General features: G+C 39.3%; 1 protein-coding gene across 1 annotated transcript; it reads left to right on the forward strand.

The window, feature by feature from the left end:
* Nucleotides 1-5691: 5691 nt before the first annotated feature.
* Nucleotides 5692-15825, forward strand: lyplal1 (lysophospholipase like 1). Its single transcript, XM_053327456.1, has 5 exons — nucleotides 5692-5812; nucleotides 7451-7550; nucleotides 8567-8736; nucleotides 14397-14512; nucleotides 15526-15825. The coding sequence occupies exons 1-5, from the start codon at nucleotides 5728-5730 to the stop codon at nucleotides 15763-15765; spliced, it is 711 nt and encodes a 236-aa protein (XP_053183431.1). The 5' UTR covers nucleotides 5692-5727; the 3' UTR covers nucleotides 15766-15825.
* Nucleotides 15826-17813: the final 1988 nt, after the last annotated feature.

Here is a 17813-nt window from a genome sequence, read left to right on the forward strand (position 1 = left end):
TTTCACTACATCTGCACCACTTCAATTCTGCCAGGATGTTTGATGTCAGTGACCCCGCCATTTACTCAACCCAACCTTGGCTCGCCTAGTTCGACAGCAGACAGCTTTTATCATAGACATCCTGCTCTAGTTGCCACAGAAGCCTGCTCTAGTCAAGGCTCCTGGCACCGAGAGCTGCCAGCACTCTGCTTCATCCGGAACATCCGCCACCGGGATTTCAGCGCCCCGCTGTCTCATCATCGAGGTACCAGGATAACCCATATTTGACTACACTGATCCCTGCAGTGACACTGGGATGTCATTGCCCCCAAATGCTACTCCCGCAACTTCATCAGACAGAACCATGCAAGCCAGTTTTGGGGGTTCCATGATGGCTGATCGTTCTCCGCAAAATGGCCAGCTGAGACCACCCCCTTTCACACGTTTAACGTAAACTACCTGTCATTCTCTCTCTCATCACTTCTACCATTTCATTATCAATGCCCCTTTCACACGTTCAATGTAACATACATGTTGTCCTATTTCGTCACCATAACTATTTCATTATCAACACCTCTTAGAGCCACCTGCTGTCTATTGCATCTTCAGTCCTGTCGCTTCCGTCTTCTTTCTCACCGAACCAATCATGTCTCGCCGAGCTTCGCTTGTGGCAATTGCCAGGTCGCTTCCTCCGCCTCTTCGAAATCTACCCCATAGTAGCCGTCGCCGTTCTATGGGGACACGAATAGTCTAGTTAATCCATTCTTATACACTCTGATAATGTCAGTCGTTGACATCATTAACAAAGGTTGCTCCAACTCCCCTTCAATCATGCCATTCATGCGTCGCTCATGTGGCACTCCATCACTAACCAATATGTCCTCTGCACCGCTCACGTCCCAGGCCACCATAATACCATCGCTGACTCTCTCTCTCATTTTATGTTCCAGAAGTTCAGAAACTTGGCTCTGCCAAACCGCTGCCGACTTCAGTTCCTCCATATTCTGCACTGACTTTCATCTGTAAATCCATCTTTAATACTCCTGATCTTCGAATTCCAAAACTACAACATTAACAGCTTATCTTCTACACTCTCCTCCTACTGGACAGCTTGGAATAATTTCCAACACTTTCATGACCGACACAACATCATTTCCCCCTCATTCTATCTCACCACCGTCACTTATGCTCATTCTGCCATGAACATAAGAACACCTACTATCAAATCCTACCTCAGCGGTACTAGTTTTTCTCCAAACTAATCACAGGTAATCCCAACCCAGCCATAAACCATCCCCAAGTAAAGTCACTTCTCTCTGGTCTCCTCCACCAAGAACCAGCCAAACGGCTTTCTCTTACCGCCGAACTTCTGTCCACTTGCATACACACCATTCGCTCAGGATACCAAACTCCTCACATCGCCCTGACCCTCAAAGCTATGTTCATATTAGCATTTTTCAGTTTCCTTAGATGCTCAGAATTCACTGTGTCACCATCGCACTTCGACCCGTGCCGTCTTGCTTGTATCTTGGACTTATCACTATTAATGCATCATTAACGTATCACCGCGATATCTGCTCAGACTCAACGATCTAAGATCCGCACGAGCACGTCTCAAATAATTGGAGGTTTTTGGGGGTTCGTCACTGCCCGAGCGCAGCGGCGGATCCTTCATCCGACCTCCCCACACCACATCAAGAATCACCGTATCAAGAATCACTCCGCATCAAGAATACACAATTCATTCAAATTCTGTCAGTAAATCTGTTAAAACGTAAATCGTTGGTGATGTGTTCCTTGCTCGTGAATCGAAGCTTGATAAGCGCAGTTTCAGGAGCGGGAACACACACCAATTACACCCCTTCCGGCTCCTATATAAACAGACCTAACAGCTTCCCCCTCGTTCACTCTAGCTTTCGAGTTTCCCCCCACCCTCTCTTCTGTTCTTCTCTCCTCTCTCACAGGTTCCTGGGGGTTCGTCGCTGCCTGGGCGCAGCGGCGGATCCTTCATCTGACCTCCCCACACCGCATCAAGAAAACACAATTCTGTCAATAAATCTGTTAAAACTTATCTTGTTGGTGATGTGTTCCTTGCTCGTGAATCAATTGTTAACACATAATCTCATCACCAATTGGTGCAAGCCTGGCCTAGCTAAAGGTTCAGGAGGGGCTCTGAAGAAAAATCAGCATTGTCTTATCCTGTGTGGTGCATGAGAACATGTATGAATATCTATGTATAGAGATGAGACATAAGATGTATGGTATGTTGGGTTCAGAATGTTAAAAGAATCACTTGATTTATGTTTTCTACAGTACATCTACTGACTGTGGCATGTGTGTAGCAAGTAATGGGCCAGATTGGCACTGGCCCAACCATATTACTATACATTACTAAAATATAAAAAGTCATGTTATAACATAAATTAATATAAGACAGATTTATTGTTGACTTGTGTGTGTTTATTTTGTCTTCTGTCTTGTCAAAATGGAACTGTTGAAACAAGAGTCCCACAGTGGCACAGGCAGACACTCCAAGCTGCCTTCAGACAGCTGGCCAGCTGGCATTTCAACCAAAGTAAAGTTGCCTCCACAACAATGGCTAAACAAAGTTCTTTAAAGTGTTATTTTAAAAAGGAAAGAGTTGAGGAACAAACCATGCCACTGCCTCCATCAACTGAGTCCACCCAGCCCAGTTCTTAAAGGTTCTAATATAGTGGTGTTGTCTGCAAATTTGACAATGGTGTTGGAGAACTGAATGATGGAGCAGTCAAGTGTAAAGAGGGAGAAGAGAAAAGGGCTGAGGACACACCTCTGCAGTGCTCCATGTTCAGTATTAGAACTGTTGCTTAGAAAGTCCAGTATTCATGTGCACAATCAATCATGAGACAGCCTACAGGAAGGAGTGGTGTTCCCACAGTAACCTGAACCTCAACACTACAATGTCATTAAGTGTAAATGACAATAGATTTTAGGAAATCAATGAGCATTAAGCATGACTGACTGAAGAGACTGACTGCTGAGAGCAGTAACTCCTCTAGCCACCTACATTCACACACATGCACTGGTCACATGGTATTGTATTTCGTTTTGTTTTTGTATTTGTTTGTTTTTTCCCCCAGTACCACAGGGAGGGGTGTATTTGTTTGGGTGTTCGGGTGTTCTGCAATCCCTCTCCAGAATGACTGACTCTACCTTTAACAATGACCCCTTCCATTATCCTGTAATGTATTTGAACACAACCTATAAAACAGTACAAACAACCATGCTGTATCCAAATACCAATATTTAGACCATGATACTAAGACCACACACTCTGCCTGTCATTTTCTATTTCAGGTTCTATCTCCATGACTATTTTCTGCAGCACACCTTGTGTGATGTAGTTGTTATATTGTGCTTACATATGGTGCATATTCCTAAATACAGTCATGTATAATGAGCAGAGCAATGGATGGTCAGCAGGCAGGTCTACATTACAGTACACTACACCTGAACTATGGTTACATTTCACCTTTTAAATGATTGTGCGCTGCCAGCAGAGAAACACAGTGTACACTGTGACACCTGAAGTAGTAGCAGTGTTACTACTGTATGTCATGTAAACAGTATAGTGTGATTTAATCATTTAGACTTCTCTCCATACATCAAATGTAATGTATAGTCATTTAAAATGAGATAATAAAATGTAATGTAAGGTAATATAACATAATAATATAACAAGACATGGTGTTGTGATGTGACGAGCCATGACACGATCTTACATAACGTTCAATTATACAAAAAAACAAAATTCATAAAACACAAGATGTGGAGATTATGACTGCAAACAGTAAGTAGATGTGTTTCAGACCTTATAAAGACACTGTTCCCTGTACTCTCAGTATCATTAGTGGGGGCTCACGGCATGGACACTGTTTGTGTGGTCCTCTGAGTGCAAGACTGAAGAAAATGACCAGAATGCAAGCTAAAGAGGCCAAGGTTTATACAAGATAAGACGCTCAAATGTGTTCAAACTGATATGCAGTTCCCGATATTCCATTAGATCACCTCATACTGTATGACACAGTGCTGGAAACAGGCTTTATTTATCAAGATAACACCAGCAGTAAGTTACTAAAGGTGCCCCACAAAATTCACAAGTGCACAAAATAATATTTTGTTTAGATGTTGTGTCCAACTGTGTCAATCAGTCACTCATTCATCTACGTTGTTGTCACATTATTTGAGTTTCAGATAATGTGAATAGCTTAACAGTTCATGGCTATGCACATTTCCATAAAACCTGTTTAACTGAACAGAACTATACATTTCTAACAGATTATTGTACATATCAATAACAGAAATATATACAACATTCTTCCATTGTCTATTTTTCAGCCATATATAGTGTAATGTCTATAGTAAGGTAACCAGCAACATGATGTGATTGTCGGAAAATCACCAATGTGTGAGAAAATGTGGTATAGTTGTTTTTATTCTAATGACTTTAGCAGAGTCTCAGTGTAAATCACCTGCTGTGCTACAGTAGACCCATTCTCTATGTACATGTTGAAATGTTACTCCAAACCTTTCAGCTTCTGAAAATTATTCAGAACTTTTCTTTGAATATAAAAATGTGAAATGCCTTAAGCTCATGTTGATGGATCTGACTGGTGATTTTCCATATTTTTCCGATTGTCATCAAACCTCATGTTTGGATCCAAACCAACAATGAACTCACTGTGTGTGTGTATCAAAAGCCTGATATATCTTATTGCTCTGTGTCGTGTCGTAGACCTCCACACACCAATGGAGCACCTTAACAGCAGAGTGGTTACTGGGCATACCACATAATAATATTGTCTCTGGTTTGATTTCAGCAAGGGACCTGTGCTGCAGGTAACCCCCTCCCCCCCAACTGAAAGAACATCACCCAGTGCAGCAGAGTAGCACAGAGGAATAAGATATATCAGGCTTCAGATACATACACAATATGTGTTAGTAGGATAAGTTCATTGTTCTGTACTGCACATGAGATGTGTCAACAATATCATATATATAGTTGTATCCTTATCCAGTGTATTATATATTTGTACTTATACTTTTATATAGGCAGTTTTACTTTGTTGTTTGTGTGTGTGTGTGTGTGTGTGTGCGTGTGTGTGTGTGTGTGTGTGTGTGTGTGTGTGTGTGTGTATGTTGTGTAGATGCAGCAGCAGAGACTCAGGCAGGATGACTTTGGATGCAACCTGTTTATTCTGATGACTGATCATAGAAACAAACAGCAACATCAGTTACGAGCCTCTCCACACATCACATGACACAAAAAACAGTGTGTGTATGCTGATGTGTAATGTTCTACAGTGTGTGTATGCTGATGTATAATGTTCTACAGTGTGTGTATTCTGATGTGTAATGTTCTACAGTGTGTGTATGCTGATGTTTAATGTTCTACAGTGTGTGTATGCTGATGTTTAATGTTCTACAGTGTGTGTATGCTGATGTGTAATGTTCTACAGTGTGTGTATGCTGATGTTTAATGTTCTACAGTGTGTGTATGCTGATGTTTAATGTTCTACAGTGTGTGTATGCTGATGTTTAATGTTCTACAGTGTGTGTATGCTGATGTTGAAGTGTCCTAATAAGAAGTGAACACATCTATATTATTATGAGCTGTGTGGAAATGGACTCAGCGCTCTCTCTGCTTTCAGCCAATCGCGGTCATTCTCGCGAAGTCCGACCCTCTCGCGTGATTTCCTTCAAGCTGTCATGGCTGCTGTGAGGAAGCTGCAGAAGTGTGTTGTTTCTCCTACGGGGAAACATTCCGCCTCCGTTATTTTCCTGCACGGCTCAGGTGCTATTTAACATCTAATACATTTGGGAAGTTACTGTTGATTTCATGGTGATTGTGTTTATTTAGTAAAACGCTGCTTGGTGCAGTTAGTCGTGTTTTGTCCTGCTCTGTCACTCAGATGATGACCTCTTAGTTTGAGATGAACTGTACACACACTCCTTCATTCCTCTGCTGCTTCACACACTGTCACAGTAGAAAGTACACATGACAGTTCCTCTGAGTACTGACTCTCATTTAAAGGCCAGATGTTGATGCTGAGTTTATGTTCCCTTCATTTTATGTGTTTCCATGAGTTGATGTGTGTGTGTGGTCATGAATGAAACCATTACTGTAGCTCATGTTCTGTAGAAAGGAAAAGCATCCATCCTCAGAAGGCTGACTCAGCACTTTCTCTGAAACACTTATATGACAGACGTGTGTTGAACATGAAAGTACAAGAGACCACAACAATGCTATTACTCATCACTCATGTTGTGAATGTGCTGAAAGATTGTCATTTGATATGCAAAAGCAGCTTTGCCAAAAGTGTCTCAAGTTTCCTTCACATCTGTATATACAGATTAGTCCATAAGACCCATACACACTCTGTCAGTGTGTTTCACTGTATGTAACATATGTTTGTTATATGGGTTCTAATAATAATAATGATCTCTTGAGTCTTGCACGTTTCGAGTAGATGAATCCTGTGCTTAGGTGTGATCAAAGGAACACCTGGAAATGACACACTTTACTATTAACACAAACAGATGAGGTTAAAGGAGAAAGCTGATAGTGTTCTACTTTTTTATGTATTGTCAGCTAATCTCAAGCATGACTAAACCAACAATGAATTCATCCTACTATTGTGTGTGTGTGTGTGTGTGTGTGTGTGTGTGTGTGTGTGTGTCCACAGTCTGATATATCTTATTCTAGTCACTCTAAAGACTAAGAACATTCACAATGTCATAGTCCAGATCCTTTAAATGGACGTGTATTTCACACATCTTCACTTTTCACACATTCTGAGTACTGAGAAGAAATTGAAAGTGGAAAATAATGGATGTTATTCCTCACATTATTCTGCTGTCATTTACTTTTCTACTGTTCTTTTTTCCCATAACACAGTATTTTGTCTTCAAACCTTCTTCCTGTTCTATACTAACTAACTGGTTAATTATACACCATCAAATGTGCCACAAGTTGTGTCAGCTTTCCTACTGAAGCCCAGTATTCATATAAAGCTGCAGTCACTCTCTGCTCTAATGGAGATGTTAGTATGTTTAACATTTAATAAAAGTACAACAGTGTCAAACATGCCTCCAAGTAGAGTTACATGAAAAGAAGATTACTTTTTTATGGTAAGCTAATGACTGCCATGTTCAACAACAACAACACAATACAGCCTAATACCATACTTCCTTTATAGGACCTTCACAATAAAAGTATTGTCCACTTTTCCTGAATACATGATAAGATGTACACTTTCACACAGGCTGTTATTTATGTATTACAACCTGTACAAACATATGAATACATGTGGTGACTTAATCATTGTAATAATATATATCTCACAGTCTGTATGATTGAATGAACAGTCTGTTGACCTGTGACTGTGTCTTGTGTGTGTGTGTGTGTGTGTGTGTGTGTGTGTGTGTGTAGGTGACACTGGGCAGGGATTGAGAGCCTGGGTCCGTGATGTGGTCGTTCCAGATCTGGCCTTCACCCACATCAGAGTCATTTACCCTACAGCTCCAGCTAGGTACAGTAGGTCTACAGCTGCCTCACATTATAGTTCACACTTTTATCCAAAGATGTATAAGACAGGACAGTGATTCTCCAGTAGCTAACCAGCTAGAGATAGTTTTTAATTAAAGTGAGGAATGGCTGGAAGTAGGGCTGGGCGATTATGGCAAAAATCAAAATCACTATTAATTGAACTTTTAACCTTGATTAGGATTAATGAAGGATTATCTCCACCACTTGATGAACAATGATGTATTTTCACAGTTTGTTTAGTTTAGTATTTTCCACTGCTGCCCTCACACATGAGGATCTTTAGGGAGGTAAAATAAAGAGGTTTTAAGATGTGACGCTGTGGTTAATGTCTAGTTTACTTGATTACAACTATGTAAAGATCATGGTTTGGGTTCAAATCATCACTGGAGACAAGTTTCCAAATTCCTTAAAGATATGCAACCTTTGCTGTCATGGCAACAGTGAACATCACCATTAATTGACACGAGCAAGATTAAGTCAATTAGAGTTTCTAAATGTTGGTTTTGATTATTTTTGGATTAATTGCCCAGCCCTAGCTGGAAGTAGACAAATGTATAAGAAATCAAATAAACATTTGATTATAACTAATATCCATATGTTTTAGTTTTATAACCACATGACTTTTGTGATAATGATGTGACAGTAAATGTGGAGGTGTTGACCAAACAGGTTGAGGTTACTTCTTCATTTAGTCAGAACATTAAGGTTTACTCACTGTACATACAGACTTCATTATGATGCTCTCTGCTTTGAGTGATTGGGAAAGCAAACAGCAGTGATGTCCAATTTTCCTCAGATTTTTACTGGAGGAAGTCTAAGTAGCAAGAAAACAGATGTTCCTTGTTATGGTATTTTCCATTGCTGTAGAGGGGAAACATACCACCTAACACTACACTTAATGTATTCACTGAAACAAGTCTGCCTGTAGAGCAGCAGAATGAATGACTGTTGAACTGTAGCCATGCAGATGACCTCTGACCCCTGTCGTAATGCCATCAGGCCATACACACCCATGCGAGGGGCTCTGTCTACTGTCTGGTTCGACCGTCACAAGATCTCAAGGGACTGTCCAGAGCACCTAGAGTCCATAGATGCCATGTGCAGCACCTTAGGGTCCATCATTCAGGATGAGGTCAATGCTGGGATTCCCAAACACAGGATTGTCATCGGTATGATTCTGCTTTGTTCTGCTACATCTTAAAGTCTGACATTTAATCACACTTATTTGTCTTTTCTCATCCTGTAACACATTTTCACCTGGTTGATGACTCTTCTTGAACGTATACAAAAATGTATCTTTAAAATGGGATTTTGTTGCTTCCACATTCCCCTCTTCATACTGAGCCTGAAGGTATTTCAGTGGAAGGTGAACACACTGTAAAAGATGGGGGCCAAAATCCACAGACTTTGTTCTATGAAAACCAGCTTCCAATGTTCAGTTGAAACTAATATGCAGTTTGAGGTTTTCTGGAACCAGCTCATTACTGACATGTTACCTACAGACTGATATTTGCCTGTGACTGTTAACTTGCCATGTTTTTGATACATTGCTTTCAATGTTAACTTGCTTAGGTTAAAGAGAAAGGGACTATGCTCCTACCACTGTCATCTTCTTCCTGTATGACATGGTATTCTCTTTTATTCTTGTATGGATCGATTTTTCGTATCCTTCATATAGGTTCTTATGTATATGATTCTGTAATATTTAAATTAGGAGTATCTTTATTTAGAATATAGAGGCACCTCTTTTTGTTTTTAAATCTAGCTACAGTATATAGACATGACGGCTCTACTGTTGTGCTCTAGTGGTCCCATCTATATCTTTTTTGCATATGTATATACATTATTTACAACTATTTGTCTATTTTTCAAATATTTGTATTATTTTTTATTCATCACATCTGGGTCATAGTACTATTATTATTGTGTATTTATATTCATAGATATATTTTGTCTTTTTATTTTTATTTATTTATTTAGTTTGCACCTTTATGTGCACCTGAAAAGTATTAAGTGGGATTGGCATGTCATGTGACTGTCAGCTGACCTGGGCCTTTTGTGTATTTAAGATGGAAAGTTTGTAGTTGATTTTTAGTCTGAAGAAGAACGTGGAGCTCAGAGCGTCATCATAGTAGTATCCTCATAAATGTACCTGCACTGAGAGCTGCACTGTGCAGTGAAGCAGAGGTGCAGTATTATCATGTTAGACTGTGAGTTAGAGGAGGACTTCTGCAGTAGAATAGCTTCAGAGTCAGTGTGGAGAGAAGGAATGTTTATGTCCACATACATAATGGCACATCAGTGTTGTACTGAGACAGGCTTGAAAACTCTAAACTACCCCTTAAGAAAAACAATCATTTTATGACATTGACTTCCCAGAAAGACACAACATAGCAACTGTACTGACTACTACAAGTCAACTACAACTAACACTCTGTGACACAGCTGTGCTACTCTGGTCTTCTTCTTCTTGTGTGTGGGCCAAACAAACAGGAAACATGTTCATCACTGAGCTGTAGAGGTAGTCAGGCTAGCTGTTTCCCCTGGCTTCCAGTCTTTATGCTTAGCTAAGCTAACCTAGGCTAACCATGTCCTGACTGCAGCAGTGTACCTAACACTGATATCTAACCTCTCATCTCTCTCTCAGATACAGAGAGGACATGTTGGGATGTCCTGATCAGGTTTTCTGCCCTGATACTTGTAGTTACATAGCAGCAAAGCATATGATATGAAGGAAAGAAGATGTCTCACTCTGATCGAGTTTCTGGAAATTCAGAAACACTTACAGTAGAGTTGTGTAGTGGGTGGGGCCACTGTTTACACAAGTATTTTTCCCCATTATATATTCCAATTTCCAGTTTTTCTGTAAAGGATATCATCAGTATTAATGAATACAGAAATTCAGAACTCTCCTCAGAATATGTTGCTATAGTAACGATCCTACATGCTTATATTCTGACCACATTATTTCAATTTTGTTTCTGAGAAATTATGTTTTGTCTGTGATTTTGGTGGACAGCTAAGAATACTACAATACCCATAAGCCTTAGCTGCCATTGCTATGGAGAAGAAACAACAGGCCTGAATAGTGTATGAAATATATATACATCCATATGCAGCCCACTGAATATGTGCTATAGTGTCCCTCCTCAGCCCATACACTTTACATTGTGATGATGTCACAGATTTGTGGCTGATTTGATGGCGTCAATCAGAGCGTAATGAATTCCAAACGTGTTGCCATAGTTACTAAATTCACTCAAAAGTGAGCCAGAAATTAAAAGTAAACTGGTTTATTGTTAATTGTAAAATAAGTTTCCCCAGCATTGTAATCTGTAGCTTCTGCCAGCTGGTAGCAATGCATGTGACTGAATGTTAAGCTCTGTGATTGGCTGTTTCTTGCTGAAATGCACCTTGGGAATTCTACTTGACTTTTACCACAAAATGTTTATGTGCAGTCTTTTACCTTGACTGTATACTGAAGGGGCAGATACAAAATCTAAATCCAACACTGATTCATGTCCATTGTATCACATGGAACATCAGTGACTAACCATACAGTCTTTGGAATGGAGCCCCCGACCCCCACCCCACCGCACCGTACCTCACCTCACCCCCCACCTCCCCACCCCTCCACATGTCAGAGGCTCCCTAAGTTCTTGTGAGTAGGACGGTGAGGATGCCATCTGTCAGTCTTCTACTCCCTCACTCTCTCTGTTTTCTCACTCCCTGTCTCTCTCACTGTATCCTTTTTCCCCTGTATTCTCCTCTCATCCTCCCCTTCATACACACACACACACACACACACACACACACACACACCTCAGTCCATCTCAGCCTGGCTATTCCTCACTCCCTCTGTCATGATATAAAATGAAGAATGCAGCTCATCAGGTTACCGTGTTCTTTCATATGTTGCCAGGGGAGAATAAAAAAGGCTTTTCAGGGGGGATTCTCAGGTCCTGAAAAGCTTTTCGCCTCAAATATTCTGCTTATCAAGTTCACATATAAATAACAATGAAATGAAACCACTCGGATCGAGTACTATAAACATTATGGCTGAAGCAAGGTAAGAGTTCCCACAGGAAACATATGGGAGGCCATCGAGTGTTTTAATGTCAGTGAGTGATGGCTGCACATGAAAGGAGAAACCGCTGAGAGTAGTGGGAAAAGGGTTAACCTCCGAGCCTTGAATGTATAACTGTATAGGAACAGTTTGGTGGTGGGGGGGGGGGGGTGAGAAGATTGTGTGAAAGATTCAGTGTCGAAGGCCAGAAAAGCCCCTAAACTCCACTCCAGAGAAAGTGAGTGAAAAAACACATGCTCCTGGGAAACTGCTGAAATATTATCTTACTAAATCATAACATTTTGTCATTAACTATAAATACTCAGTGGAGTCACTCGGCAATGCTGCAGAAACGCAAGCGCCGTTTACCCAGAGTCCACTTCCCGGGCTGACGGACTGACAAGTGCCAGAACTTTCCATGGAAAAGGTTTTTGAGGAGGCCGGCCGCAGACAGCTATGTTTCAGTGTGTAGAGCAGGAATCTCATACACACACACACACACACACACACTCAACACCAGCTCAGCTCACTGTGACACATGTTGATAACAAGCACATTTACACCTTTTCTCATCATTTTACCATTTGTCCTTATGTCACATTGCTAGTTGTCATTGTATTATTAACATTCTACTTCTAGAACTAGAATGTTAATAATACAAACTATTGATGAGCTGATATCAGTTTTTCACATAAAAATATAATAACCTATACATTCTGGTCATTAAAGACTTGTGGAAGAAATGATTGGGACATTTTTGCAGTTTATATGCAGCAATGCTATGAGCTAAATGCTAATGTATGCTAGCATGCTGGTTCACAGATTTTGAAATCTGTCCTAAAACAGTCAGGAGGCCAAATCAACCCTGACAGAGGTTGTTGTTGCTGTAATCATTGAACAAATTATTAGAAGATTCTTTAATAATGCACTCACAATGTAACTGATGGGCACCTGAAACTTGTTTTTAGACACAGCTGACAAAATTGTGAAGCTTTTAAAAAATCCAGAAGAGTAAATGTAATATTTGTAGATGTTTGACCAGCAGGGAAAGAAACAGAAATAAAGGAAACAGAATGGTTTCTAGTGTACAGTATCAGTTCTTTGTTTCAGCTACTAGACAGACAGTGAAATATGGCAACACAATAAACCATCAGTGACTTTTCCATAGCAACAATGTTTTGATGCTGTTATTTCAGTAATAATACACAAAAATACTTTATTATAGTTGTCAGCAGATATAAGGACATTGTATTTGAAAACAATTATAACATATATTACAAATGTATTTCACTACATTGTTATTCATTATCTGTTAGCAGCAGCAGATATGGGTTATAGTTTATGACTAAAACATTAACCACTTAACCCTACTGTTGTCTTTGAGTCAAGGAAGGAAGGGAGGAAAAAGGACGGAGGGAAGGAGGAAGGGAGGGAGGGAGAAAGGAAAAGAGGAAGGAAGGACAGAGGAAAGAAAGAGAGAAGGAGGGAGGGAAGAAAGAAGGAAGGGAGGAGGGAGAGAGGAAGGAGGACAGAAGGAAGGAAGAAAGGGGGATGGAGGAGGAAGGAAGGGAGGAAAGAAAGAGAGGAAGGAAAAAAAGAGAAGGACAATTATATACTACTTCTAAATACATAAATACATGGCCTTAAATAAACTGTTCATGAATGAGATAACAGCACAGGACTGGTCAGTTCTTCACTTGAATTTAAAGGTGAAATCCACCAATCTTCCACATCAATATGAGTTCACTTATCACAGGGAGTTCTACTCAGCCCTGGTGATGTCATAGTGATGTCACTGGGGTTATCTCAGCTTTGGCTTAGAGAGCACACATGTTGATGGAAAGTAGTGCATTACAGAGCAGGAGCATGGAGTTTGAACGACATGGTAGCTTAGAAGACAGGGAGGGTTAAACAAGAAGAAGGTTTTGAGTTGCATTATGGGAAATGTAGGATCCAGTGTTTTTTTAACTTGAGACCAGAGACTAAAAGTAAGAATATTTGAGTGTCTGCTGCTTCAGCTTTGACCACTCCTCATTTAATCTCTCTTGTAAATCCATCAGTGTGATGAAAGTCCAGCAGCAAATAGTTCTACTACTATAATACTCCTCTGTGTCTGTTCAATATGCTGTTCTGCTACAACCCACATTCATCATTTAGGAATCAGACAAAATCTCCTTCACATCATTAGCTTTATACAAGTACTGTATTACACACACACATACACACACACACACACACACACACACACACACACACTGGACACTACTAACAGCACAGTTTGAGTTAGACATGTGGATTGGTCAGGCCAGGTCCAGGCATATGAATTCCACCTTTCCTCCTTCTCTTCATCCCCCTCTTTTTTCACTCTCTCCCTCTTCCCTCAGCTCTCTGACAGGATGATGGGTACTTGCATACTTTCCCAGATGTACACAGTGTGCCCAGATGTACCCAGATGTGTGAGATTAAGGACAGACTCATGAACGGCTGCTTATTCCAAGGCAAAAAAAACAAAAAAAAAGCTGATGATGTGGAACTGAAGAGTCCTATTCATCTTAATGTTTTTTTAGTGAAGTATTTTCCACCTCTGACTGCATGAAGTGCTCTGAGTAAGCTCCTGTTACTTCTATGGAAATGAGGGTATTTACATTGTGACTTTATATATTTATTGTTCTAATACATAGAAAGACATTTTCCCATAATCTCATCTGAACTTTCTGGCTGATGCAGCAGTTGATCTTTGCTCTTTTTGTTCCTAATAAAAAGGGGGATTCTCCATGGGTGGAGCCATGGCTCTCCACCTGGGCTGTCGGTATCACCCTGACGTAGCTGGACTGTTTGCACTGTCCAGCTTCCTCAACAAAGACTCTGTCGCTTTTCAGGTACAACAGCAGCCATCCATTTTACTGTATTTTAAATCAATGGAAACTGTCATTAAGGAATACATTTAAAGGATCATACCGTGTTTTTATGTGTTGTAGCAAATTCACTACAAAGAAACCATATTTGACTTTACTGCTGACAGCTTTTTTTAATGCTGTAGTTTTTCATGTTTGAAATGATTTTCCACCTTCCAGGAAGCTTTTGTTACACTCATTTCACTACTGTATGAAAATCAAGTTTCAGTGACTTGGAACTTGTTTAACCCTTAAAATACTGTTCATTTTCTGACTCTACACCAATTCACATTCAGAAACTCATCACTCATTAATACAATATGATTTGTTCTATCATATGGAAAAAAGACATTCACAATTGATTATTTATTTATTTATTTATCTATTGTAATGCATTTTATTCCCATTCTTGTAAACTGTGGGTCACATTAGGAAAAGTCCGGCTAAAAGAAATGTGTACAGGGAGTTTCTACAGTTCTCAAATGTAAAATTGGGTCAAATTAGACCCTGAACAGTATGTCATTCATTTTGATTCACAGTTGATTCATCTCTTAGTCAATCAAAAGAAAATAAATCAGCAACTGTTCTGATCAATCAATCAATTACTGTAATTGATTCTCAAAAAGTAATTTGTAAAATAAATATGCCTAACATTTCTCCTCTGATGTGAGGATTTGATGCTTTTTCTGACTTGTTATAGACAAAAAATAATCAGTATATTGATTAATCAATGAATCAATGATAATTAGTTGAGTTGTAGCCATCTAGCTGCTTAAGCTAATGTTGCTCTGCATTTGCTGCATGTATGAGTAAGCAGCTGTTTCCCAGCATATCAACTTAATGAGTAAAGGTCTTCGGGGTGACTAGTCGTCATGGTAACAATGATTATAACAATGTGTAATGGTTGATACATTGGTTTCTTAATGTTATGAAAGCTATGCTGCATCTTTAAGGCTGACTGTGTGTGGGTAAAGCTCTGGTGACTGTGTGCATTGAAGGCCGTGGAGGATCGCTTCCGATCAGGACACTCCCTCCCTGAGCTGTTCCAGTGCCACGGCACCAGTGATGACCTGGTGCTTCATCAGTGGGGAGAGGACACGTCAGTGCTGCTGAAGAAGACTGGGATGAGCACCACCTTCCATTCCTTCCCAGGCCTCCACCACCAGCTCTCCCAGCCTGAGATGGAGCTGCTGAAAAGCTGGATCCTCAGCAAGCTTCCCCCACCTACCTCCACCTGACTCACTCTGACTCACTGTTCACTGTCTTTCATTTGATCAGTAAATACAGCTTCTTTCTTAGTTTTCTGTTTGCTGTCATTTCTTCTATAACCCATGTTAAAGAGCTGATTCACCCAATTTACAAATGAATAAATGCACACATACATACAACTCAACACAGATTGAGAATATGCATCATTAATGAATATTTACTTCAGTTATTTCAATATAATACCCCCAGAAATCATCAAGTAACTGAGGTAGAGGCACACATCTGCACAAATAAAAAGAAGACTAATAGCATGGAGCAGTGACACTAGATGGAAGAGAGGAAATAAGTTCCCATTAAATACCTAACCACTGAACTAATTGTTGCCTTACACAGAGCATACATCAGCCCCAAGTCCTTTATATTAATATCAAGAACGTGCTCCTGCTCTTTGAAAAATAATGAATAAATACTGAAATGTTTTTTAATCACAAGCAAAGTAACCAGCTATAACTAAAGTAGCTTGTTCATTCACCATTAAACATCTCTCCTGTATAATGCAACCTGAGTAACAGACAGTATGTTAGATGGAAATAGAATTGGTAATAATTCAAGTGAAAACATAAGCAAATAAAGAGTGTTCAGTTGAGTATATAGAACACATTGAGTGTATAAGCAGTTGTTCATTGGAAGTGGAGCCTGAACTGAACCTCTTTATCTAGTGAGGCTTCAGCCACATGACACTGACCAGAGACAAACACTGTGACTAAATGGAGATTTAACAGAGCTCCTGAGAGACCATTTCTGACCAATAACTGAAATATGGCCTGAACTAAAAGCATAAATGACCTTTGGGGTCGCTTGAACCAGGAGGAAGGACCAAACTCCACAAAAACATGGACATGTCCTCCTTATCTCACCACACCAGACTCTTAAACACTCACATCCATAAAGGACATTCATTAATTGAATGTCTAATCATTATGTAAATCTGTACCTTGTGTATCTTATTTGTTTAAAAAATAACTTTAAAATAACATTTAAAAAATAATAAATGTAACTTTTATAACGATACTACAATCTATTGAGGAGATATTATTTTTGATGTTTTAATATTTAACATGTGACAATACTGCCCTCTATTGGTAGGTTAGAACATCGAATGTTTTTATGTTAATGAATGTGTATATAATAATGATAATACGAAAAAATACATTTTATTTGTAGACACTTTACAGGCGCAGGGTTAATCAAAAACACTAAAACCATACAGAATAAAACCATTAAAAGAAATGCATGCTATGCATATAGTGACTATGCAATGGTATGTTACTGATCTAATAATGAACTGATTTGAATAGATACGTAGTTGTATTGAAAGAATGAAATTACTGAAGTAATAAGAATGTAAAATGCAATGTGTGAAAACTTTCAGGTTGAACATTTTATTATGAAATAATAGTTATGTTAGTATTCATGTTTGCTATGTTGAAATGAATGTATGATACTGAACTGTTTTTGTGAATGATTTTACTGTATACTGTACAGTTTACAATGTGTTCACACATAGTGACACTGATGTGTGAAATTTGTGTTTAAAATTCAAAACTTGTAGAAAAGTTATTACCATCCAAAAGTCAAAGTGAGAAACACCTTAAAGTCCAAAAAAATTAATATTCATCAGAAATCCAACACAAAAACATTTCAAAACCAGTCAAAACTGCGCCTGTCTTTTCCAAACTCATAAAGACAACCTCAGAGGGATTTCCCTTTGAGCTGCTCTCTGGAAACTCATGAGCTAAGACTTTGTTTTTTCATCAAGTATGTGAATATTTTATTTAATATCTTTTATTGAAACAAGTTCTGTTTGTTTTGTTTCTGTAAATATAATACAGTAATTAATAAATGACTAATTACCCTCTCCTTAGAATTTATAGTTGCTTCCTAAATTAGGAAAACTAACAGCAAACTATGAGACACAAACAATTAAATATACTTTTCTAGATGATGTCCTTTGAACTGAGATAAGACCATGTCTGTGCTATATGGACTGTGTGTGTGTGTGTGTGTGTGTGTGTGT

This window comes from Scomber japonicus, chromosome 10 (genome assembly GCF_027409825.1).
Source record: "Scomber japonicus isolate fScoJap1 chromosome 10, fScoJap1.pri, whole genome shotgun sequence".
Classification (NCBI taxonomy): domain Eukaryota; kingdom Metazoa; phylum Chordata; class Actinopteri; order Scombriformes; family Scombridae; genus Scomber; species Scomber japonicus.